Below are 25,885 nucleotides of genomic sequence, written 5' to 3' on the forward strand. Positions count from 1 at the left end.
CCTCAGGGGTTGTTGCTGCCATGGCCTCTAGCTCAGATGAAGCTCCAACTCCTTCATCAGGCTGCTCCTCTTGGCCTGGCTTTCTTCCACCTCTTGTCATCATCTTCTCACTGTGGCATGAGTGACACACTTCTGACACCACTTGTAACAGGGCAGCCCTTAGCGGCTGGAAACACAGTGAGACAGACCAAGGCAAGTGTAGTGGAACAAAGTATTTATTCGCTATACGGCTCTCCTTACAACAATTAACTTGTCGAGCTTCTTTACAGCACAAAAATCCCCCTCTAATGACAACTGGCAGCCTTAAATATGTTCAGCTGTCACAGACTCAACCATTATTCCACTCTCAGGTAAATTCTTAAATCCCAACCTTCCACCACAGTATACAATATATCAATAAGAATAAATAAATACATAAATACATTTTCACATTTACATATTAATAAATATTTCACACTTAATGTTACACCAAACCCAATATTATAAAAACCCAGAAACCCAAGCACAAAAAGATTCACCACACTCTCTTTACCCATGGTCTCTCCCGGAACCTTTAAATGGTGTCTGGACCCCCGGGGAAACATTTGCCCAAACACCTTGAAGAGGACACAGGCAAGAAAGGTGAGTAATCATTAACTTACAAACACTTATTTACACCACTTTTATCCCTAGATTTTATACACACATTTGCCTTAGTTTCCCTTATTGGTAAACCTTAATCACAATCTCAATCACCATTCTTCTCTCCTGACAGACAACCACCACATTCCTTGACGAGGAGCAGCTGTGCAGGATCTGAAATAAGGCTACCAACTGATTTTAAAATTCCCAATAAATAGACAATAAATATTTAAACTGCTTGTGTGCAAATCCATGCTTAAAGTGCAATGCTCATAAAGTGCTTGATAAGGTGCTTTTAATAAAGTGAACAGTGTGCTCCAAAGTGCTATACATATAATATAAATAAATGCAGTAAGGGAGTCCTCTTCCTTACAGATACTTTTCTTACTTCTCACAAAATTGGTCTGAAATTCTTTTTTTAACATATTCTGTAACAAACTACAACAATTGTTGAAATAAGTACTTAATTTATCAAATTTATCATTATAGTTGTAAACAAATGAAAATGAATACATTGTATCGTACCGGGGGATCAGGAATTTCTCTCTTTAGCAAGAAAGATAACAATTCATACCTGATGTGACAGTGACTGTCGTGCCCTTTCCCCAGGAGTCATAAGCGTAGTCACAGTCTAACAACTTACTGACAACTGTATACAAAAACCTTACGCCCCATCTAATAAATTCTACAATCTGATATATTCTCCAGTTAATATAAAGAGATTCAAAAGACTGAACAAAACCTGATTTTCACCACCATTTAAACGAAGTCTGTAAATTATAAGCCATTTATCCCTCAGTAGTCCACAAATGATGGTATTGAACTTTCTCACAACCACAACATTTCTTTAAAAAAAAAAATCACAATTTAAATTAGAATCATAAATTAAAATGAAAGAATTAGATCACCTTACCTGATGTAACTGTAACTTTTCTCTTTATCAGATTTCATATAATTAAGCAGGAAAAAAAAGTTAGTTATAAGAATGTTAGAATTCATACCTGAACTGATAGTGACCATTGTGCCCTTTCCCCAGTAATCAAACGAATGGCCACAATCTAAATAATTATTTACAGCTCAAACCAAAAACCTGTTTGCACATTTCTGTGTTTTTCCATATTATTTTATGATAAGAAAATTATGTGGAATACTACTGCAAATTGAGATTTTGAATTGTTAAAAACAACAACACAGCCTTTAAATTTAAATCTTAACATTAAGGGAAAAAAACGGACTCATTTTCCCTGATCTAACCGTAACCATTGTGCCTTTCCCCCAGGGGTCAAAAGCGTTGTCATACAGGGAGTGCAGAATTATTAGGCAAGTTGTATTTTTGAGGAATAATTTTATTATTGAACAACAACCATGTTCTCAATGAACCCAAAAAACTCATTAATATCAAAGCCGAATGTTTTTGGAAGTAGTTTTTAGTTTGTTTGTAGTTTTAGCTATTTTAGGGGGATATCTGTGTGTGCAGGTGACTATTACTGTGCTTAATTATTAGGCAACTTAACAAAAAACAAATATATACCCATTTCAATTATTTATTTTTACCAGTGACACCAATATAACATCTCCACATTCACAAATATACATTTCTGACATTCGAAAACAAAACAAAAACAAATCAGCGACCAATATAGCCACCTTTCTTTGTAAGGACACTCAAAAGCCTGCCATCCATGGATTCTGTCAGTGTTTTGATCTGTCCACCATCAACATTGCGTGCAGCAGCAACCACAGCCTCCCAGACACTGTTCAGAGAGGTGTACTGTTTTCCCTCCTTGTAAATCTCACATTTGATGATGGACCACAGGTTCTCAATGGGGTTCAGATCAGGTGAACAAGGTGGCCATGTCATTAGTTTTTCTTCTTTTATACCCTTTCTTGCCAGCCACGCTGTGGAGTACTTGGACGCGTGTGATGGAGCATTGTCCTGCATGAAAATCATGTTTTTCTTGAAGGATGCAGACTTCTTCCTGTACCACTGCTTGAAGAAGGTGTCTTCCAGAAACTGGCAGTAGGACTGGGAGTTGGGCTTGACTCCATCCTCAACCCAAAAAGGCCCCACAAGCTCATCTTTGATGATACCAGCCCAAACCAGTACTCCACCTCCACCTTGCTGGCGTCTGAGTCGGACTGGAGCTCTCTGCCCTTTACCAATCCAGCCACGGGCCCATCCATCTGGCCCATCAAGACTCACTCTCATTTCATCAGTCCATAAAACCTTAGAAAAACCAGTCTTGAGATATTTCTTGGCCCAGTCTTGACGTTTCAGCTTGTGTGTCTTGTTCAGTGGTGGTCGTCTTTCAGCCTTTCTTACCTTGGCCATGTCTCTGAGTATTGCACACCTTGTGCTTTTGGGCACTCCAGTGATGTTGCAGCTCTGAAATATGGCCAAACTGGTGGCAAGTGGCATCTTGGCAGCTGCACGCTTGACTTTTCTCAGTTCATGGGCAGTTATTTTGCGCCTTGGTTTTTCCACACGCTTCTTGCGACCCTTTTGACTATTTTGAATGAAACGCTTGATTGTTCGATGATCACGCTTCAGAAGCTTTGCAATTTTGAGACTGCTGCATCCCTCTGCAAGATATCTCACTATTTTTGACTTTTCTGAGCCTGTCAAGTCCTTCTTTTAACCCATTTTGCCAAAGGAAAGGATGTTGCCTAATAATTATGCACACCTGATATAGGGTGTTGATGTCATTAGACCACACCCCTTCTCATTACAGAGATGCACATCACCTAATATGCTTAATTGGTAATAGGCTTTCGAGCCTATACAGCTTGGAGTAAGACAACATGCATGAAGAGGATGATGTGGACAAAATACTCATTTGCCTAATAATTCTGCACTCCCTGTAGTGTAATATTTCAACATATCCAATGTTAAAAAAAATAACTAGCTCCAAATTCTAAATATGCCCAATTATACAGTGAAAGTTCACTTCAATTCACTGACAGACTGTCTTCAGTTTTCCTTGAGCCTTGTGTTGACCTTGTTGCCACCTTCTTAGGCAACAAGGACTCATGATAGACTCATGATGCACCTTCATGTCTAATTCTGTCTCAGATTGGTGTCCTGATGTGCTCACTGGATCACGGATTCAAAGTGAGAACAAAGTTAGCTAGGTAGTTAGCTTTCAGCAAGCCAAAATATATGTCAAAGATATACATAAAAAATAATCATTTTAAAACCAAACCAGATAATATTTTGTTTAATATTTGGTTTTCTCCTGGCATTTTTTCTATTCAAGGTTGAAATGTTATTTCTAGAAAATAAAAGTTCAGCTAAAGGATTATTAATGCTTTTCATCACCACAGCAATCTGGCGTTTTTCTTTTTCTTTTTCGTTTTAATTTTTTTTAAATTTTCTTTTTTGGTCTGCGGGTCGAGTCTGTGCCCTCCAGCAATAACTTTTAACTATTATTTATAATTTTCCCAAATAAAAGGATCTGGCTTGCATTAGTCACATGACAACCATTAACCAATGCTCACCCTTGACAGCAGAGTGTTCTTGTTACAAGCTCGCAATGAGCACATGCATGTTTTTTTGCTGCCTGGACGGTGTGGAGCTGTAGGGGAAACACAAATTAACATGGAGACGCAGATGCAACAAAATCCAGTAGGAAGGGTGTACAGCATATATACCCTATAGCTCACAGGAGTATTAGTTTATTATGTACACAAGGCAACAGCCATTAAGATACCATAATAGAAATACAATATATCAGACATTTTCACTTAGAACTGATTAAAGAGAAAACAATAGAAAAGACATTTCAAGTGCCCGAATCCTTCCCTGCAACATTTTTTAGAGGCAGTTTGCCCATCAGCCTCCTCCAATATAAGTTTACTCTTCTGTTAGTGGACACATACATCAGAACATTATTTTAAATGCAGAACATGAACAAAAGTCATTGCATGTAAACAATAGTGTAAAGTTGTTGAATGTCCTTTCACAGAATTGAGGGAACATTCTTACAAAAACACAATACATTTAATCCAACTTAAGTAGTGATCTCGGAAATGAAATTGTATTCTTACCTGATGAAACAGCAACTGCTGTCTCCTTTCATTCTCAAAGGTAATGCCATCTAAGGTAAGTATCTGATTAGACATGATGTTTCTAAGATTTTTATGTCAGCAGGTCTTCAAGAGATTTTTTCACCTGTGTCATCTTACTTCATAGATGAATAGAGCTGGGTATCATCTGCATAACAATAAAAATGTGTGCACTCTTTTCTAATAATATTAACTTAATAAAGTTTAGGAAAGCATAATAATGTGTGCATGATGTGAAAAATTATTGAATCATGGCACAGACCTGGAGGAAATCCATGAAAAACTTTTGTGTCTGAGAAAGACTCCTCATTATCATGCTAAAACTGGAATCTATCAGATAGGTATGATTCAAATCACAGCAGCAGAGTGCCTTTAATACTTACATTGTGTTCTAATTTCTGGAGTAAAATATTGTGGTCAGTGTTATGGACTGCTGCACAAAAGTCTAGCAGGACAAGCATAAAGATGAGTCCACAGTCAGAGCACATAAGAAGATCATTCATAATTTGCTGTTTCTGTATTGTGATGAATTCTGAATCCTGACTTAAACTTTTCAAATAAATCCTGATGATTAGTTTTCTGTTTTACTGCTACTCTTTCAAGATTTTCTTCTTCTTCTTCTTCTTCTTCTTCTTCTTCTTCTTCTTCTTCTTCTTCTTCTTCTTCTTCTTTTTTTTACATAAAAGGAAGGTTGGAGATTGGCCTGTAATTAGATAAGACAGTTGAATCAAGTAAGAGCTTTTTAAGTAATGGTTTAGTTACCACCACTTTAAAAGCCTGTGGTATCTACTCTTTTAATACAGACAGATTATTCCCATTTAGAATTTAAACATTATTAATCATCAATTTATTTGAGCAGTCTTGTAGGAATGGAGTCTAAATGGCATAATCATGGTTTCGAGGTAGACATGATTGAAATTAACTCAGAATGATTAATACGAGAGAAATAGTCTAAACTTCAGAAGTCATTAAAGAAAACATGAAACACTACAACTATAAAAGCTAATTAATTCACACCAGGGAGCCCTGCTGTCAAAAAACGGACATAGATTTAACACTGTCTGTGAAGCTCAAGTTAAGAGATAAGTGTTAAAAGTTTTTAGAACATATTTAGTGCCATCTTGTGTCAGTGTAGAACATTACATCACTGTGTTGGTCGGTTGCTGGTTATAGACTTACATTAGTTTATGTTAGCTAACTCATAATATAACAAATAACTATTAAATAGAAAAGGAGACTAAAACTAAAAATCTGTTTTTGTTCTTCATATTTGGATGAACACTCATTCAAGAAATTCATGAAATCCTTGCAAGTTAAAGTTAAAGACATACGTGACCTGGAACTTTGACTCTTTGTCAGCGTGACTACAGTGGTCAAGATAAACCTGTTGTTGTTTCTGTTTTCTATGACCAGTGTTTAATAGTGCTAGCTTTTAGGAAGGCATTTTTTAAATTCTTTTTTTAGACTAAAAAGGTATTTTCTCCCTTTTGGACACTGGGACCTTCACACATGTTACTACGATTTGATAATAACTGTGACTTAAACAGATACCTGGAAACTCTCAGCAATTAGTAATTTGTTCCTACATGACCTTAAAAAACTGAAATGCAAAAATCAGAAGCAGACTTGATTATGAGGCAAAGCCATGTTGAATATCAGTTTGAAGTGGAAAATGTCCTGTGATGTGATTTTATTTCATTTAATTATTTATTGTGTTTCTAAACCCCAATCATCCGTACTAACCACTTTTCTGTGCAGACAATGGGACTCATTGTGATGTCTTATTTTGCAGTAAGCTTTATTTTTTCCCATGTCATAATTACTACATCCACTAGAGTGCAGTGGTACACTGTTGTTAGACCCTCATTTCTGCTTCCTCCAGTAAATGATCCAGTCATGTTTTAATGGGAGAAAGGTCCCTGGCATGATGCAGTTTTCATGGTTGGATTGTGTTTGCCTCTGGATTCATAATTTTTGTCACTGTGATGTTTTGAGGTATGAAATTACTTTATTTACTGTAGTTCATCATTTGTTTTCATAAGAGAAAACACTCAGTGGGATTTCTTGAATAAAGACAAAGCTGTAGCATCAATAACAAGGGCAGATAAAATACTGAGACACAAAGACTTCAGGATAAAGGGAAGTGGTTTGGGTAATATTGGGGGTACATTCCCTCACAGCGTCTGCAAATTGGCGCTTTAAGAATCCATCCTACAATCCAATTTAATATATACATGTATACATTGTACTGGTGGATTATTAGCTCATGTAGGATGTTTGGTTTAAATTCATCATTGGTATGTAAGGAAACAGGGAAGGGTTCAGGTAAGCACCTGGGGGAGGGTGTTTGGTGGGGGTGTCAGACATGGAGACACTGTCAGGCATTCTGCTGGGCATGGTGCCCTGCTTCCTTGCTGCTGGGCTCCTTGCCACTTAGACTGGCAGCAGCATGTTGTTCATTAGCAACAGCTTCAAAGATTAGGGCTGGCTGCCACAGGGTCTTCAGCCAATTGGGGCAACACACTGCCAGATCATTTCAGATGTAGCCAATAGTAAGGCTTAATTTGTTTTGGGTCATCCCTCCCAAATGTGAATTCCTCCAAACCCACAAGGTACACAAATGCACATGGAAACACACTCTAAGCTTTCACTTAAAGACAGAGTTCACAGATTTACACTGACTCTGTGTATGTCTGGAAAGAGGAAGAGTTATAAAAACATTCTTTGTGGTTGGAAATGAATGCACCTCTTCAAAACACCACTGCCTTCCCACTGCATCTGTCAGCATCTTTAAATTATGATCAGCACAGGTTTTCACATAGAGGCTGCACCCACATTGCTGCTACTACACATGGAGCTTTGTCTCACTCTTGTGGAAAATCCAAGTAATACAACATGATAGTGCACAACACAATTTTCCAAAGATAAACAGTTTTATATTAGTATGTGTCATTACTTGTATTCTGTAAGGCAAGTTAGCATTTTTCTTAATTCAAGAAGAACTGAAGAAAATTAGTTATTTGTTTTCTTTATTGATTTTTAATGCATTTCTCACTTGTCTTACATACATGTCGCATCTAGCACAAAACTAAAACACAAATGCCAAAAATTGTAAAGCATAAACAATGTCATCAATAACAATGGAAAAACAAAGCATTACATGTTCAAACTAGTCAGGACAGGTGCTGTTCAAACCCCCAGAACTTAGACATTTCAGTCATAATACATGAACCGTCCTGTGAACATCATGGTTTAGTCTGAAAGAAAAAATGAGAGAGAAAATGTAATCCTTCAGTGACAACTTTGTATTGTTTTCTCTTGAAATAAAAAGTGTATTAAAGTGTAATAGAAACAACAACATTTTATTATTATTATAATATACATTTATATATTTGTCATATTTGAAAGTTCAACTAAGCACCCAATGGAATGTCATAATACAGACTTAGAAGCTGAGAAAGAAAGTAACTGGACTCCTTTAGGTTTTGTGAAGATGTTTCACCTCTCCTTCAAATGACTTCTTGAGTTCTTAAACTAGATGGTGGGGAGTTCCAGGTCCTTAAACACTAGTGAGTGTTGTCTCTTAAGGGGGTCATTGACCGATATTAGCCATGTGCCTCATCATTTGATCCAATGAATGAAAAAAGTAATTATCACCATAGCTTTTTGATAAACCACTGTGAGACCTCACCCAGTCATATGACCTTTTGAGGTCACCTGAGGGAAGATGTGAGTGGGGGTTTAGGCACTTGGTGTGATCCCAACACTGCCAAGAGTGATCTTTATCCTTTAGGTGTTGATTTAAAGCTAACTCTTGCAATGCTGGTAAAGGACAACCTGTGCCAAGGTTTAAATACCGGGGACTCTCCATCGTTTGGTTTTAGAACTGAAAAACGTCTTGGATGACAGGCGAAACCTCTTCATATAACTTAAAAAAAGTCAAGTTGCTTTCTTTCCAATCTCCTTAGACTATCATGACATGGATGACTGAAAGCCTACATAGACTGGAATGTCAGATTAGAATGGTGTGTCACAATATAAATCATCACAGCATCATACTGTAATGACAGTGCATGTACATATTTTTATGCTCCCTGTCTCCCTTGTACAGATAATAATAACAATAATTATAATAATCTTCATGGTTCAAATGAGAAGCTAGATGTGAATCTTACTTTTAAACAATCAAATGACAAGTGCTTACCTTAAATAATGTAACTATGATACCATATATGGTGGCGATGATGAAAAAACCAGTGAGGGTGAAAGCCACATTCCAGCTTTCCTCAGCTGTGTCTTCATTCACATCAGCATGCACAATGTTGTCAAATAAATTACAATATTTCATCGTATCTGTGAATAATGTATACATTTGGTTATTTATCACTTACTTGACATTATTATACTAACAAAGAAGCTGAAAAGAGATTGGAAAAATAATGGACTTTACATGTCCTTCACATTACTTAATAGGACCTTATATGTGCAAGAAAAAAATCAATCAGTGAATGATGCAGTACCTGGTTTCGATATATTCCGGGACAGGGTGGTGTTGGCATGGATCACCCGGCAGGTGAAGACCACCCCAGGTAAGAATATTTCTTGGGACAGGTAAAGGTGGCTCTTGACACTGAACTTTCCATCTGGGCCTCTGTGGGGCTCACTAGTGTTGTAGTTCAGCGGTTCTGTGCCTCCATTTTGAAACCAAGTGATGTTAATGGATACAGGGCTGAAGCCAAAGACCAGGCACACAAGTTCATTAGAGCCCTGAAACAAGTAGACTGATGGCTGGCTGTAGATCACTGAGGCTGGAAAGATATCCACAACATTTTTAGCAATCAGTCAATCAATTTTAATCAGTCTGTTAAAATGATTATAATGGAAATAATAGGTAAATATTAAATGCTAAATGGCAGCTCACCAAACACATCAGTTATATTGTCTTTAACAGGCGCTTTAGATGACTCCTGTTTGACAACACAAGAATACGTAGACCTTGTGGCTTCAGTTTTGGATATGTTTAGTCTGCTGCTCATAGAGTAAGAGCTGCTCCCTGAGTATTTCCATGGAGGACTGTTTACGTAATGTGAGGATGCGAGAGTCCGGCCATCTTCTTCCCAGTGCACTATGATGTTAGCAGGGAAATATTCAGACACTAGGCAAACAAGCGTTAGGATGTCAGACTTAGAAAGTTCAGAGGCAGTTGGTTGTATTATCTTCACTGTTGGCTCAAGGAAGTCTTGAAAAACACAAAAGGAAGAGAACCATAAAATACAGTCACAACCAGAGGAACATGAAGTTTAGAAAGATTTGTTACATTTCTAATATTACCTCTGCTTTTGCTTATATGGTCTTCATTCCCATGATTGGAACATGGATGTTTTCCTTCACAAGAAATGTTTGTATGTGCATCCCAATCCACTGCTAACACTTTAAGGAAGCTCTGTCGAGTCTCTGTTCCATTGTTATGACTCACTGAGAGATTAGTTAGGACACCATAACTCTCGGGAATTTTGCTGCCACCTACTCTCCAGGTGATGGAGAAATCACTAAGATTAGGGCCGACCAGAAGACAGGTAATAGTCACATGTTCTTTGCTCTCAGTCAGCTGTGGCAGTGGTCCCTGGACATAAACCCCAACTAGCTGTGATGATGATGGAGTTTCTATAAAAAATAAAATTAATTTTAAAAAATGAATACATAAATAAATAAAAATAATATGCAACAACCATGGAGCAGTTATAAAATGTCTCATATCCAAATTTCTAATTTAAAAATAGTTTTATTGTATTCTTAATGATTATCACAATAAGAGAATTTTCACTGTACCTGAACAGAGACTGATTGTTTTTGTGATACTTGTGTTCAGAGACCTGTCAGACACTTCACAGGTGAAATTATTCCCTTTTTTCCACTCAGATTGATCAATTACAAGTTGACTCGTTACTCTAACACGTCCATCTACACTCATGCTGATATTAGTGGAAGTTGGAGACCTTTCCTGAGACTCAGACAACCATTTAATGTGAGGGTTGAAGCTCCATCCAGAGCATGAAAGAGTCTGTGATTCTGAACCTTTACTGGGAACCAGAAGAAGCTCCATGGATGGGTCCACTAAAGGGGGATAAATCAATGCATCTATTAGTCTATTTAATAGAAACCATGTAACTATAAAACAACAAAGATAAATCAGCTTCTACAAAGGGAAAAAAAGGGAAATCTCCTCACCAAAAATATTGCTGATGGAGTTTGAGTGAAAGGTTTTAGAAGAGCCTTGAATCACTTTGCAGGTAAAGGTTTGGTCTTTCATCCAGTACTTCTGAGGGACAATGAATTGACTACTGATTGAAAGTTTGGCTACTGAGCCTTCAGCAAAATTATAATGTTTTTTTTCAAGAATTTCACCACGATTGACTTCTAAGGCGATGAAGAGGTTACATGAGGACAGTTGTTTGATGTCACACTCGAACACTGCACTGTCTCTCTTCGGCAGATCTGTGAGAGATCGCCTGATCTCCACCAAAGGAGTATTAACTGGACAACCTGGATGATCATGCAAAAACATTATTTTAATTGCTCTTTGGTCATAACATGTCTGATTTTCCTATTGTTGTATCATCTTACCTGCAATATTTATGGTCTTCTCAGCAGATGTGAAGCACTTATGCTCTGCTTTGCATGTTACATTCTTCATGTTCTCCCATTGAGTCGAGGAAACTGAAAGATTGCTGATTATATGAGTTGCGTTTTTCTCTCGGGTCGCTGTTTTAGTCACGGCTTTGCCATCAATCAGCCAGGTGATCGTGGCATCAAAATAAGTGTGGACCAAACACGTTGCTTGCATGTCAGTATTTGAGGTAATTACAGTCTTGAAGCTGGGAATCTCCACTTGAATGAAGGGAGAGGAGCTTGGAAGAGCTGTTAATAGGAAAGTCAAAAAAACCAAACAAACATTAGAGTCTGACGTTGTTACAATAAAGGTGAATTTCTGTGGATTATAAGAAAAATTGCTTATTAATATGGCAAGCTAATAAAACAAACTTTTAACTAAAGACTGATCTTAATTAGTTTCACATATTAAGAATTTGCGCATGATAAATGTGTTATTTGAGTCAGTAACTCTACATACTTACTGTGACAAATGTTTATTGCTCTGTTATATTGATCACCATTGGGCTTAGTCTTGCAGGCAAAAGTTGAGCCTTCTGCCCACGATGCCATATTTGGCCTAAACTCACTGCTCAGGCTGAAGGTTTTCTGTTCTCCCCCTGCACTTTGTAGCTTCCTTGTGCTTGCCTTAATGCTTTGATCCCGTTTTTCGTCCAGGAACCACTCCAAAGTCAGTTTGTCTAGAAAGGAGCCACTCAATGTGCAGATGAGCCTTACTGTTGAGATTCCAACTTCCCCATCCCAGACTGAGTACAATGTGATGTTTGCTGAGACAATCCGAGGCACTGAGAAAGAGCAAATATTAGTTTGACTTTACATGCATAATTATAAATTCTATGTGTTAACGCAGCAAGAAAAAAGTTAATGTCATCTCAGTTATACATACCTTCAGATTTTGGTAAATGAGGAACTGTTTCAGTTTTAAGTGTAGTGTGTTTGTCTTTAGGCTAGATGGCAGAGTTATAATTTGACATTGTTTGGTGTTACTGTGTCAGGTGAAGATAGGGCAGGAAGTCTGTTGCACAGTTGTTATGCATGATAGGGCAGAGTGGTCAGGGCAAGCAGCAAGCGGAAGCATTGAGTAACACCCAGGTCTCAAAAAAGTACCAAAATACAGAAGTGAGAGAATGCAAAGAGCAACGGAGCATCACAAACAGCAGGTGTGAGGTGTGGTTATGCCAGTAAGAGAAACAATTTGCACATTTACATTTCTCATGTCAGTTTGCATGTGCACCACATGTATTTTATTTCACATCTCATGACTTTGCCAAAGGTTTTAGTTCTCAAATCCTCTAATAATAGAGTAAAACGCAACCGACTGTAAAATCTACCACTTTGCATATTTGGTATAGCATGGGCTGCTGATTCCAGATGCTGTGGATGTGATGAACAGAACTGTATATTAGAGTTTAAAAAAGGACAAAATATTAAATACATATAAATAATCTTTAAAATGCATTAAACTTTTACAGATCAACCTTCAAATAATGTAAACAATTTCAAAATAAAGCAAGAGAAAGACAAAATTTAATCTTAATTAAAACATTTATTTTTAAAGACAGATAAAGCTTTTGCAGTTTAAAAAAGGCAGTTGTGATTACTTACATGATAGTATGAGATTATATGAAAAAAAATGTTTGAGAAATATTTTTTTCACCACACTCAAAGGTCCTTTCACAGTCCATTTGTTTTATTTGACCTGTTAAAAGAATAAAAAATAGTGAACTTGGAGCAAAAGGATTTATTTCATACTGCTCACCACTACTTCATTATAAATAGTGTTTATGCATGAAGTTACATTGCTACACATATATCAAAAAATGTATCAATACACAGGAAACTTATAATGCTGTGCGTTTATTTTGTAGTTGGTTAAATATAGTTGCTGAATAAACTTAGAAGGAACACTACTTTAATATCAGCTGAAAATCACTTAGGAGGTCAAACTAACAGTTGACAAAGCTGCTTATAAGAGATTGTTACACAGTATTAAGTCAATTTCTAAATTAATTTACTTTCAATAATACACATTCAATTGATTAAGGCATTCAGAAACTTGCCATCTGGACATAAAGCACTGGGATATACATGCTACACTGGGATATAAAGAAAAATGAATTCAAATAGTAACATTATGTAGTGTAATTATCTTTTAACTTACACATATAAATTGGTTTAAATCAGCAATATGAGCATATTTTATATGTTTTGCCATTGGCATAGATTATTCCACACAATATCACACAATTTAATGAGTTTGATAATCACTTTTGTCACCATATCTTAAATATTGTAATCAACCACACATGCCACACTGATTTTGAAAGAGCTTCATTTTGATCTGACACGATTTTGTATTTATGGTCTTCCAATATGCAGTGTAATAGAAATTACACTTGCTGCTTCTGACTTAAAACCCTTGTCTTTGTCCATAGAGCTAGATCTTTGAGTAGGGCGATATCAGTATGATATCAGTTGGCCCTTGAACATTCAACTATTAAATTATGTTTTTATACAATTTCAGCACTCTAAGTGAATTTTAGCTGATATATATTGTTTATATGATATTAGCAATAACTGTATAAAGATAATTAAATTCACAACAACAGCTGAATTGTGAAGTAGGTAATCCCTCACTGGGATAACGTGAACCTTTTTCTTCCTTTTTTAATTGTATTAACTAAATATTACATTGGTTTATTAAACTGACATAATCCTAAATGCTTCTAATGTGCATAGATACAATTTTTTCTGTAATCTGCATTTTTTTTGTTGTTTTTACAATAATTGAGTTATTCTGACTCATGGTTAAAATGCAGAATGCTAAATGAGTTTTAGTTTTTTTCTGTCATGGCTACGTGCTTGATGAATGTAATCTGTCATATTGCTCAATGCTGAGTTAAATCTGCAGACAATGCCAGCACATTAATTTCTGATTACCTTGATAACAGTTGTTCCAAAGATTAACAGCAGAGTGATGAGGAAGAGAAGGATGAAGACGATGGCTACGCTTGCTATGTTATCGTCTCCAGATAGTCCAGGGTGATGAAACTCCAGATAGTCACCGATGAGAAGATCTAGATGAACAAACGTTATTGTGTCAAATAACTGGACATTTCACAACCCACTTTGAAACACACATTGTACGATGGGAACTTATAGATTTTATTTATTTCTGTTGTGGGTTAAATACATATGTTTTGACTCTATATGCTATAGCAGATTCATAGTCAGTCAACTCAGCTGGAAGTTATAATGACAGAAAAGAAAAAAATAAGCTGACAGATGTCGAGTGAGTGTCCCATGAAGATGAATAGAATTTCATGCCCTTTCAGACCTACAATCCTGACTTCTGACTTGCTTTAGAAAGACTCCAGTATTGTTTATTTGCCTGGGAGATTTAAAGGGTTGTATTGAGCAGTCATCTGTTTTTAAGGGGTGCAAGACTCAGTAGATGACACACAGGCACACAAAGACAAGTCACAGAAGCAGTGTTACTGAACTATCTGCATATTAAATAAACATAGACTGTTCCCTAAATACCTCATTTAGTACTGTTGTATTATTCTAGTAGAAATTAGATATTACATTTTTTTATATTATTATTTTGTATTATTTTATAATTATTGTGTAAATAACCCAAACATGCTACTGTCTACATTAGGATAGCACTGTGACTGTACAATAAACATAAAGCTCAAAATATGATTTAAATGAAGACGTGAACTGCATACAATAAACATCAACAGAGTTGCAAACTGTTTTTTTTTATTTTTATTTTGAATCTGCATTGAAACACACAAACACAATGTCATATCACAAGCAACAGACATTAAACAACAAACAGCAGAAGACAGAGACATGAGAAACATCTACTGGGCCGAGCACTTTGAGTCTTGGTTGATGTTCATGTTGAGGTCAATGCGGTTTTTGTCAAATGTTCTGTACCCAATGGACCTGACAATAGCTCTAGTTGTGTTAACCACAGATTCGTGGTACACTACACAGCTATAGACAGCATTGTTTTTCCACTCGTGAAGGCTGACAAACAACTGGCCATACGCAGAATAGAATCCATTGTTTTCAATGGGTTCTGTGGTATTAAAAGCATAACTACTTGAGTCTGCTTCCTCGTCATCCACAAGCCAAGACACAAAAACTTCCTTAGGGAGGAAGTCTTTCACAAAGCAAGTCAGGGTCACCTCTGCTTTGTTAGTTTGTTCTAAAGGAGGGAGCATAAACACTGACGGACGCTCAGGGCTTCCTCCTGTAAGCATGAAACAACATGAGACTTTGTACCACACATACATTAACCAAAATAATACAGGAAGTCAAATCCACACACACACACACACACACACAGACATAGACACACACATACAGACTGAGAAGCAACAGTTATGATGTCTTTGATATCAAGATGTCAATAAGGACTAAACACTGTTTCAGAGTATTTTTCTTACCGAATTCCCTTTCATAAGGTTCCCTCGAAGGTGTGAGTAAATCTGAGTGGTGAACAACACAATAGCGCTTTACCCCCCTGGTCCATTCGTCATAGGTGATGTCAAGTTTAGACAAGTATGTCATCCCATTTTCTTCAATCATTGGTTTACTTGCTATCTCCTCTTTATTCTCATCCTCCCACATTATTTGAGGTTTATCTTTTTGTACTGTGACTCGACATGTTAGAGTTCCTTTTTTATCTAAAAGCATGTCCTCAGTTGCGGGGCCAGTGATTTCTACTTTCACATTAGATGTAACACAATCAGGACCTGAGTAATGAAGCAAAAAACAGTTAGTGAGCAAAATTATTACAAAACCACATTTAAAAATATAAATGTATATTTTTTTTAAAAGAAAACAAATCTGTTACTCACATGTTGGGATTACTTTGTAAGGCACAGTTTTATTCAAAGATCCATCTTCTCCTCCAGTAAACTGACATGTAAATGTAGTCTTATCATTCAGGTCACTGGAATTTACTGTGAGAAAACTTGTTGCAGAGTACAGTATTTTTCCAGCTGCATTTTTTGAGTCACAAACTGTTTCGGTCAGATCTATTTTGCTGGTGACGTCTGCTCCGTTTTTCAGCCATTTTATGCCATGTTTCTTTGGTGCAAACTCTTTTGGCAAAGCAGGAGGCAGTATAAGGTACCGTCCTCATCAGAAGAGGAGGAAACACTTTAAGAGTTGGATTCTGCTTAAACACCGGCTGAAAAACAAAGATATACACACATATGTGTATGCAGAAGCAGGGAATAATATATAAATATAACGTATTTATATATATGCAGAAGCTGAGATAAATAATTTGCTACACTGTTCATACTATATTGTTTTTCTATATAAACAAGTTCCTTATGCTCACTTTTTTTTTTAGCACTTTCATTTGCACAGTGTCCAAAAGAAAACTGGATTTGTGTAGTCACCAATAACTGAACTGCAGAGCTTCACTGCTCACTTCTGCATATACATTGACTGGCAAGCAAACACAGATTTAATATTAATGTTAATTATGTTAATTATCAATGCACAGTGAAATGGAGGGAGACAGGCAGAGATCAGAAAGGATGAGGATTATTTAGACAGATGGAAAGAAGCACAACATGCTGCAATATTGTTTTTTCAGACGGGCGCAGAGCACATAAGTATATGAGTGAAGAATTAAAAAAAGACAATGTACCAAAACTTAAACTTTGATTATTCTTACCAACTGCTGTTGGATGTTATTTTTTGTTTTGTCATTCCAAAGTCCATTAAGAAATTATGAATTTTGAAATATTTCATGTTATTTATTGAGGTGAAATATGTGCTTCTATGTTGATTATGATTTTTTTTTAAAATGAATAAGTTCAGGTTTTTGTTGTAAGTTGTGTGTTCAGATTAATTGTAAACATAAGCAGCTTGGGGCGCATTTACAATAAAGTCAGCCTCTACTATATTTCTTCAGTAAACAAAAACTGGAGATTAACTCGATAACTGACTCTTATCCTTATTAGAAGTAACAATCACTAGATGTGGCCCAGTAATAGTTTATAAGAAATATTGCCTCAGAAAATGTGCACTGAAGTTTACTGTAGCAATGTATTATGTATGTGATGTATCAAGAGTTCAAATAACCTAAGAAAAGGAAATTAAATGACTTAACAAAAATCTTACAGACTATAACAATATCAGCCTGTGCATTTATGTGCAAATTCATTCAAATTGTTTAGTTTTGTATATGTTCACAGAGCTTTCATGTAAACTTGTTATAAGTCAAATAGAATAAGATAAACTTATTAAATGTGAATTAGCATAAGGCTTACGTGGTTGTCCGATAGGAGTCTGTGCAATTCCAGCAGCATGATTCACAACACATTGGAAATTCTGTTGTGTATCCCAGTCCTGTTTCCTCACTTGGATTTGACTGACTCCAGTATAAACATCGCCTTTCTGTACTGCAGGGTACTGGATGAAGTCTGTCAAGGCAGTGCTGCCTTTGTTCCACGAGAAAGTCACTGCAGGAGGGTTAAAACCGGTGGCAAGGCAGCCAAGAGTGATCATATCTCCGCTCTCAGTGCCACATGGTACCAGAGGAAACACAGTGGGTGCAGTTGAAGTGGCTAAGAAAGGGGAGACAACAGTAATTAAGATACCAGAATAGAAATACAATAATATACCACACGTTTTCACTTAGGAGAGGAAGAATTAACTCTGAGAACACTAACATCTAGATTAAGGTGTGAGAGGTAAATACATAACAGAAGCTAAAAAGGAGTTGCTTGTCTCTAGATTAGTTAAAATAAATTGAAAATAAACTGATTTGAACACGTTTGATGCATTATACAAAAAAAGGTTCATGATATAGTTCACATGATCTAAGCAAGAGTGACTCGGAATCTCAAATGTTAAAGTACACTTACTGATTGTACTTTTACTACATGAGCTAATGTAGATGCTCTAAAAGCACGCTGGCTGAAAAAGAACCACACGTTTGGAGAAACTGTGCTGTAACTTCTCATACTGTGAAGTTTTCTGACAAAGTGAATTGAAAACTTATGCTGTACAGCTTACTAAGGGGTCCTTTGCTGGGCCATGTGCAATTACACAAAAGAACAAGTTAAATTTCACCATAACACTGACTGGAGAAAAGCCAAATTGGGATTCTAATTGAAGATTACAACTGAAATCAGTGCTGTGATAGTTAGTTTAAGATCACAACCTGATTCAAAACACAGTCTAACATCAACATTCTTGCCCCTGAAAATAGGTCAGGATGGCCGAAAAATGTACTTTAAAAATGAGATTTTCTTTTTGTTTCATTGGAACAGTAAAGTACCATTACAAAGAAATGAGTACACCTTTGTAGATATCACTGATATGGAGTTTTTCATGTTTTACATACAGACTTTCTCATTTAAACCATGGTGACTTAAAAGTTTAGCAGCAAGACACTTGTTTCCTTTGTTCCATCAAACATTTCTTTCAGCCATCTGTGTTTATCAGAGCGATATGTGACTAATTTTTTATTGAATCACCAGAAAGTACACAAATACAAGATTAAATATTTTATTTATTTATCAAAAGATACATAATTACACATTGATACAATGAATAAGGTGTCTATAAAAATTACACATGGTGTAAGAAAAACATTATAACATACAAATAAGTGTTTTAAGATAATCTGACATACTTTAAAAGCATAAGAATAAAAGTTTTTTTTAAAAAAAAAAATCATGTTCTTTGATGATCACATTACATGTATCACATTTTTTAAAGCATAACGTAGGGTGTTCACAAAAACAGTTTTATGATTACTTTTTCCACAGTGCTTGTATGCCTCTTGCAAACTATGTACTTATCACCATATGACATAATAACTCACGATTATGCAAGACCACCCATGAAATGTCCGTCGCTTCATTACAATCATTTGTCCCCGCTGCTGCCCTCAGACCCAGTCTTCTGTACTGTGGGGTAAAATTGCTTTTTTTGGTGGTTCATAAAAAATATCTCAAAAAGCGATGTTAGTGAGGGGACCAGAAACACTGGGTTGCAGAGCAGTTGGTAAGGACTTGTATATTTCTGGAGAGTCTGCAAAAGCTGTCTTGCTCGTGCTCCTGATTGGATATGTGGAGCCCGGCTCTGATATCTCACTGGTGGCAGCTAAAGGTAGGCATGCCTTGGAGGCGGAGTTGGTCTCGGGCGCAATCTTTCAAACGAGCCTCCCGGCATTTCATGCAACCTCAGGCCGGAAACAACATCCGGTCACTCGCGGTCAAAATCCACGCAGAGCTGGTGTTTCGCAGGGATCAGGTTAACACATGTGGGTCTAAAAATATAAAGAAAAACAAAAAGAGTTTTAAAACACGCAAACTAGCAAAATATCAAAGGAGCATAACATAACAATAACAAGATGATATGAGATACCCGATGAGGACATGATAGGTGATGTAGACATGTAATGTATAAACTTTTACGGGAGTTAAAAGTGGAGCTTATATATATATATTAAAGTGTATTGTACGTGGGATAGGCTCCAGCGCACCGCGCGAGCCTGAGAAAAGGATAAGTGGAGGCGAATGGATGGATGGATGGTGTATTGTACCTGTTACAAACCATTGTGATATTTATTTATTTTTTTAAATGAAAGGATTGACAGAATGGTAAAAAGGAAAATGCAAAAATGTAGTTAGAGAGGAAGATTAACACTTACCGAATGATATGCGGATAAGGAAAGAGACGCAAGTTGCTGTTGAAATCGGCCGCTCCCTATGCGAACTCGCAAGCAGTCTGAGCGGTTCCAGTTGTTGATATGGCTGAAGGCAGATGTGTTCTGGGGGTTCGAAGATAGTCTTAACATCAGCGGGAGATCATAAAATCAGACCTGGAGCCGATTGGCTAACCGGGGTGCGAAGGGAGCGGTGCAAGGGTTATGTGATTGGCAGCGGGGCGCAGTGAGGCGGAGTTGGTCTAAGGGGGGGAATTTTCAAACGAGGTAAGCAGCGCATTCGGGACCAGAGCGGGGAGCGAACAAGCAGGAAAAAATTGTGCTCTGGAAGCTGTTGCGGGATCGGTGCGATTAAGAGCGAGGTAGAACTTAGACTCTGCGTAGAATTTTAGAGGTAGCTAGCAAGAGGCAAGTTTTTGAAGAAAAAAGAGTAAGGAGCTTTCCCAATGTTTTTGGATTATAGCGCTTTTTTTTGGGAATAGAGGGGTAGCTAACAAGTTATTCTAGGGGTTTTGGAGAAATCGCGGAGAAATTTTTAAAAGGAGTTTTGGCTTTGTTTGGCTGAGCATGAAGGGAGCCGCGGGGCGCTGAATTTGAGAAAAAAAGACTAAGGATTTTTTCAGGATTTTCCCTGTTATCGAATATAAGGTTTTGGGAATAGAGGGGGTACCCTAACAAGTTATTGTAGGGTTTTGGAGAAATAGCGGAGGGTTTTTTAAGGAGTTTTCCCTGCTTATGTATCTAAGGATTAGGTTAAGGGGGCTGCGGGGATCGCGAGTTGTTTTTTCTGAGTATGAGTTTTATTCTAAATCTACAAATGCATATAAATCGAAATAAAGTTTTCCCCCAAGGCATGCAGCATGTGTTTGTGGCCATACTGAACGTTACAAAAGCACAAGTTTAACTAAACAATTTTAATATGGTTTAATACATTTTTAAACACATGAGCACGGAGCCCGAGAGAGCACGGTCCGGAGACACGGGCGCGCCCCCGCGCGCCCAGACACACAGCCTCGGGCGCGCGCGGGCGCGCGCACACACTGACCCACCACCAGATGGCGTTTTTTGAGCATAAAAAAATAAATAAATTTTTAATTGCTTAAAGAAATAAAAGAATGCTATTTTGATATATAAGAAACTTTCTAAATAATCAATTATATTTTTATGAATATCATATTTTTATGAATATCATATTTTTATGAATATCATATTTTTATTATTTAATTACTTCCTACTTCCGGACTTCCGGAGCTAATTTAATTAGGGGCTAATTTAATTAGGGGATAATTTAATTACTTCCTACTTCCGGACTTCCGGAGCTCATGAATAATTAATGAGCTCCGGAAGTAACCTGTCACTTTTTTTGACGAGAGGGGTATAATATCACTCTCTCTGGGCCAAGAAATATCTCAAGACTGGTTTTTCTGAAGGCTCTGGACGTTGTAGGGCTGTCCTGGTTGACACGACTCTGCAATGTTGCGTGGAGATCAGGGGCAGTACCTGTGGACTGGCAGACCGGGGTGGTGCTCCCCATCTTTAAGAAAGGGGACCGGAGGGTGTGTTCCAACTACAGGGGGATCACACTCCTCAGCCTCCCTGGGAAAGTCTATGCCAGGGTGCTGGAAAGGAGAGTTCGTCCGTTAGTCGAACCTCGGATACAGGAGGAACAATGCGGTTTTCGTCCTGGTTGCGGAACACTGGACCAGCTCTTTATCCTCTCCAGGATACTTGAGGGTGCATGGGAGTTTGCCCAACCAGTCTACATGTGTTTTGTGGACTTGGAGAAGGCATTCGACCGTGTCCCTCGGGGTGTCCTGTGGGAGGTGTTGCGGGAATATGGGGTGTCTGGCCCATTGCTACGGGCCATTCGATCCCTATACAACCGTTGCAAGAGCTTGGTTCGCATTGCCGGCAATAAGTCGGACTCGTTCCCGGTGGGTGATGGGCTCCGCCAGGGCTGCCCTTTGTCTCCGGTTCTGTTCATAATTTTTATGGACAGGATTTCTAGGCGCAGCCAAGTGGCGGAGGGCTTTCGCTTTGATGGCCTCAGAATCTCATCTCTGATTTTTGCAGATGATGTGGTTCTGTTGGCTTCATCGGGTGAGGGCCTCCAGCTCGCACTGGAACGGTTCGCAGCCGAGTGTGAAGCAGCGGGAATGAGGATCAGCACTTCCAAATCTGAGGCCATGGTTCTCAGCCGGAAAAGGGTGGAGTGCCCACTCCGGGTCGGGGATGAGTTCCTGCCCCAAGTGGAGGAGTTCAAGTATCTCGGGGTCTTGTTCGCGAGTGATGGGAGAAGGGAGCCGGAGATCGATAGACGAATTGGGGCTGCAGCTGCAGTAATGTGGACGCTGCACCGGTCCGTCGTGGTGAAGAGGGAGCTGAGTGTAAAAGCGAAGCTCTCAATTTACCGGTCGATCTACGTCCCTACCCTCACCTATGGCCACGAGCTGTGGGTAGTGACCGAAAGAACGAGATCGCGGATACAAGCGGCAGAAATGAGCTTCCTCCGAAGGGTGGCTGGCCTCTCCCTTAGAGATAGGGTGAGAAGTTCGGCCATCCGGGAGGGGCTCAGAGTAGAGCAGCTGCTGCTCCACATCGAAAGGAGCCAGCTGAGGTGGTTCGGGCATCTGACAAGGATGCCCCCTGGGCGCCTCCTGGGTGAGGTGTTCCAGGCATGTCCCACCGGGAGGAGGCCCCGGGGCAGACCCAGGACACGCTGGAGAGATTACATCTCTCGGCTGGCCTGGGAACGCCTTGGTATTCCCCCGGATAAGCTGGAGGAGGTGGCTGGGGAGAGGGAGGTCTGGGCCTCTTTGCTTAGGCTGCTGCCCCTGCGACCCGGCCCCGGACAAAGCGGATGAAGATGGATGGATGGATGGATGGATGGTTTTTCTAAGGTTTTATGGACTGATGAAATGAGAGTGAGTCTTGATGGGCCAGATGGATGGGCCCGTGGCTGGATTGGTAAAGGGCAGAGAGCTCCAGTCCGACTCAGACGCCAGCAAGGTGGAGGTGGAGTACTGGTTTGGGCTGCTATCATCAAAGATGATCTTGTGGGGCCTTTTCGGGTTGAGGATGGAGTCAAGCTCAACTCCCAGTCCTACTGCCAGTTTCTGGAAGACACCTTCTTCAAGCAGTGGTACAGGAAGAAGTCTGCATCCTTCAAGAAAAACATGATTTTCATGCAGGACAATGCTCCATCACACGCGTCCAAGTACTCCACAGCGTGGCTGGCAAGAAAGGGTATAAAAGAAGAAAAACTAATGACATGGCCACCTTGTTCACCTGATCTGAACCCCATTGAGAACCTGTGGTCCATCATCAAATGTGAGATTTACAAGGAGGGAAAACAGTACACCTCTCTGAACAGTGTCTGGGAGGCTGTGGTTGCTGCTGCACGCAATGTTGATGGTGAACAGATCAAAACACTGACAGAATCCATGGATGGCAGGCTTTTGAGTGTCCTTGCAAAGAAAGGTGGCTATATTGGTCGCTGATTTGTTTTTGTTTTGTTTTCGAATGTCAGAAATGTATATTTGTAAATGTGGAGATGTTATATTGGTTTCACTGGTAAAAATAAATAATTGAAATGGGTATATATTTGTTTTTTGTTAAGTTGCCTAATAATTATGCACAGTAATAGTCACCTGCACACACAGATATCCCCCTAAAATAGCTAAAACTAAAAACAAACTAAAAACTACTTCCAAAAACATTCAGCTTTGATATTAATGAGTTTTTTGGGTTCATTGAGAACATGGTTGTTGTTCTATAATAAAATTATTCCTCAGAAATACAACTTGCCTAATAATTCTGCACTCCCTATATTTGGTCTTTTGACTAATGTACTGACTGAATTTCATCATCGGTAGTAAAATAGTGAACCGTGTTACTGTTAGAATGATGTCTTCATTACATAGTAGAGCTGGGCGATAGAACGATAACGATATGTATCGCGATATAACTTTTACTCGATAGAGAAATTAAGCTATCGCAATAGACCTGGCCGCTCTTGTCCTCTTAAAATAAAAAAAATAAAAAATAAAATAAAAAAAGGTCAGCCAATCCAAACTAAGTAGCGCAGAGCCGAACCAATCACAGCCGCAGCGTCACGTCGCGTGACTTGTTACGTACAGCACTAGTGCCAAGCCGCACGTGTGTTTGTTTGGGAAGCAGCCAGCGGGTAATGGAGGAAATGAGTGTGCCGACTAGAAAAATCAACCGAGCGTGACCGAAGAGAAAACAGATGATGGTTCCAATGCCGGAGAGATTGTCAAACGGAAGAGCCATAGAAGTTCTGTAGTGTGAAGGTATTTCGGCTATTTCAAGTCTGACAAAAAACAGAGTAGCGTGCACTGTAAATTGTGCCGAAAGCAAGTCTGGAAATACAATAAACTGGTGCATGCGTCACACTGTGCACCACGTTATTGTTTCGGTGAAATGAATTTCTACAATACTATTACTGTTAATTCTACTCTCTGCAGTGTTTAAATGCTTACATATACACACAGTTGCTGTCCCTCCACACATACGACTCGGTTCTGCTTCTATGCCGCAGCTTTGTTTACTTTTTCCCACCGAGGCTTCTAGACTTCTGATTGGCCAACATTTCTGCACGGTTAGGAATCTAGCGCCACCTGCTGCTTTGGCATGTTCATAGCAGCGTTTTCCTTCATTTCTGCCTTTATGTATGGATGGGATTATTTTTTAAAACGAAAACGGAAAATCTCCGTTTTCAAAAATACCCGTGTACGTGTGGACGTAGCCTCAGTCTCTGACTGGAAGCGCTAATTCATCATTCGGCTTTTGTCAGACTAAAGTAACTGTTAAAACTGTTTGAAAAGCTCAGCTATACAACAAGGAGAGATTGAGAATTTCCTTTTAGTTCTCAGTTTATTTGATATTGACAAAAGTTAGTCAGTTTTGTCTGTTATTCTGTAAAACAAACTAAGATTTATTTTTAGAATTAATATTTTGTTTCTAAGTGGAATTGACAATTTAGTCTGTTTCGTTTGTTCTATTTTGAAACTTAAACGCTTTAGCGGCTGCCTTTTGTGTAGTTTGCAATATTTGCCTTTATTTATCTGAAAAAGTCTCATGTTCCTTAAGTACATCTACCCTGTTGAACTTATTATGGGAAATAAATATTTAAATAAAAACAAGCTGCTGATTATTTCACATTTTACTTTTGAGCAACGGCACATTTAAATCTTACAAATATAGTTATTTGGCTTATATCGTGATAGATATCGTTATCGCCTGAAATGAAAAAAACATATCGTGATATGAAAAAATCTCATTTCGCCCAGCTCTATTACATAGGAATGCTTCTTCCCTGCTAAATTATTCATGGTACGACTTCTTGTAGCGAAATCACATGCTATAATATTAACAATCTAAAACATACCAAAGCCTCTGTAACATTAGCTTTCATTTTAGGTTTTTTCAGACATTCATTCAATATATTCAAGTAACCTCAGCGGAAGGTGTTACATGAAGAGGATGTGGGACCTATGGAATCTTCGATACCCAGCATCCAGTCTGACGGTGAAAGAATTAGTAGCTCAGTGTTCCAACATTCAAAAAAAAGAGAAGAAGGACCCGCTATCACAGCTGGAGATCGACGAGGTACAACACAAATGCAAGGGAGAGACAGGACAACAATTCAGGGGGGGAGATATCATTGCCCCCACCTGAGATTTTGTACCAAGCCCCAGGTGTGATGGAAGAAGGAGCATTGAATGGAATAGAAACTAACCTGAAAGATGGAATCTTGGTGAAGATCGAAATTTGAACCCTGAGAAGCTGATA

General features: G+C 38.4%; 1 protein-coding gene and 1 gene segment (V, D, J or C); both read right to left on the reverse strand.

The window, feature by feature from the left end:
* Positions 1-7,698: 7,698 nt before the first annotated feature.
* Positions 7,699-14,660, reverse strand: LOC113021545 (immunoglobulin epsilon heavy chain-like). The gene is made up of 12 exons (XM_026166302.1): positions 14,639-14,660; positions 14,296-14,432; positions 12,242-12,302; positions 11,820-12,140; positions 11,311-11,604; positions 10,915-11,229; positions 10,516-10,800; positions 10,018-10,350; positions 9,608-9,925; positions 9,207-9,494; positions 8,891-9,039; positions 7,699-7,943 (listed from the first exon to the last, which is right to left on the reverse strand). Exons 1-12 carry the CDS (start codon positions 14,658-14,660, stop codon positions 7,932-7,934), a joined length of 2,535 nt encoding a protein of 844 aa, XP_026022087.1. The 3' UTR covers positions 7,699-7,931.
* Positions 14,661-15,107: 447 nt separating this feature from the next.
* LOC113020945 (Ig heavy chain C region-like) overlaps positions 15,108-25,885 on the reverse strand; it is a 40,931-nt gene continuing 30,153 nt past the window's right edge. The window contains 4 exon segments of the C gene segment in view: positions 15,108-15,622; positions 15,819-16,127; positions 16,233-16,567; positions 17,665-17,960. Of these exon segments, the coding sequence occupies positions 15,228-15,622; positions 15,819-16,127; positions 16,233-16,567; positions 17,665-17,901 (1,276 nt within the window).

Source organism: Astatotilapia calliptera, chromosome 4, assembly GCF_900246225.1.
Source record: "Astatotilapia calliptera chromosome 4, fAstCal1.2, whole genome shotgun sequence".
Taxonomy (NCBI): Eukaryota; Metazoa; Chordata; class Actinopteri; order Cichliformes; family Cichlidae; genus Astatotilapia; species Astatotilapia calliptera.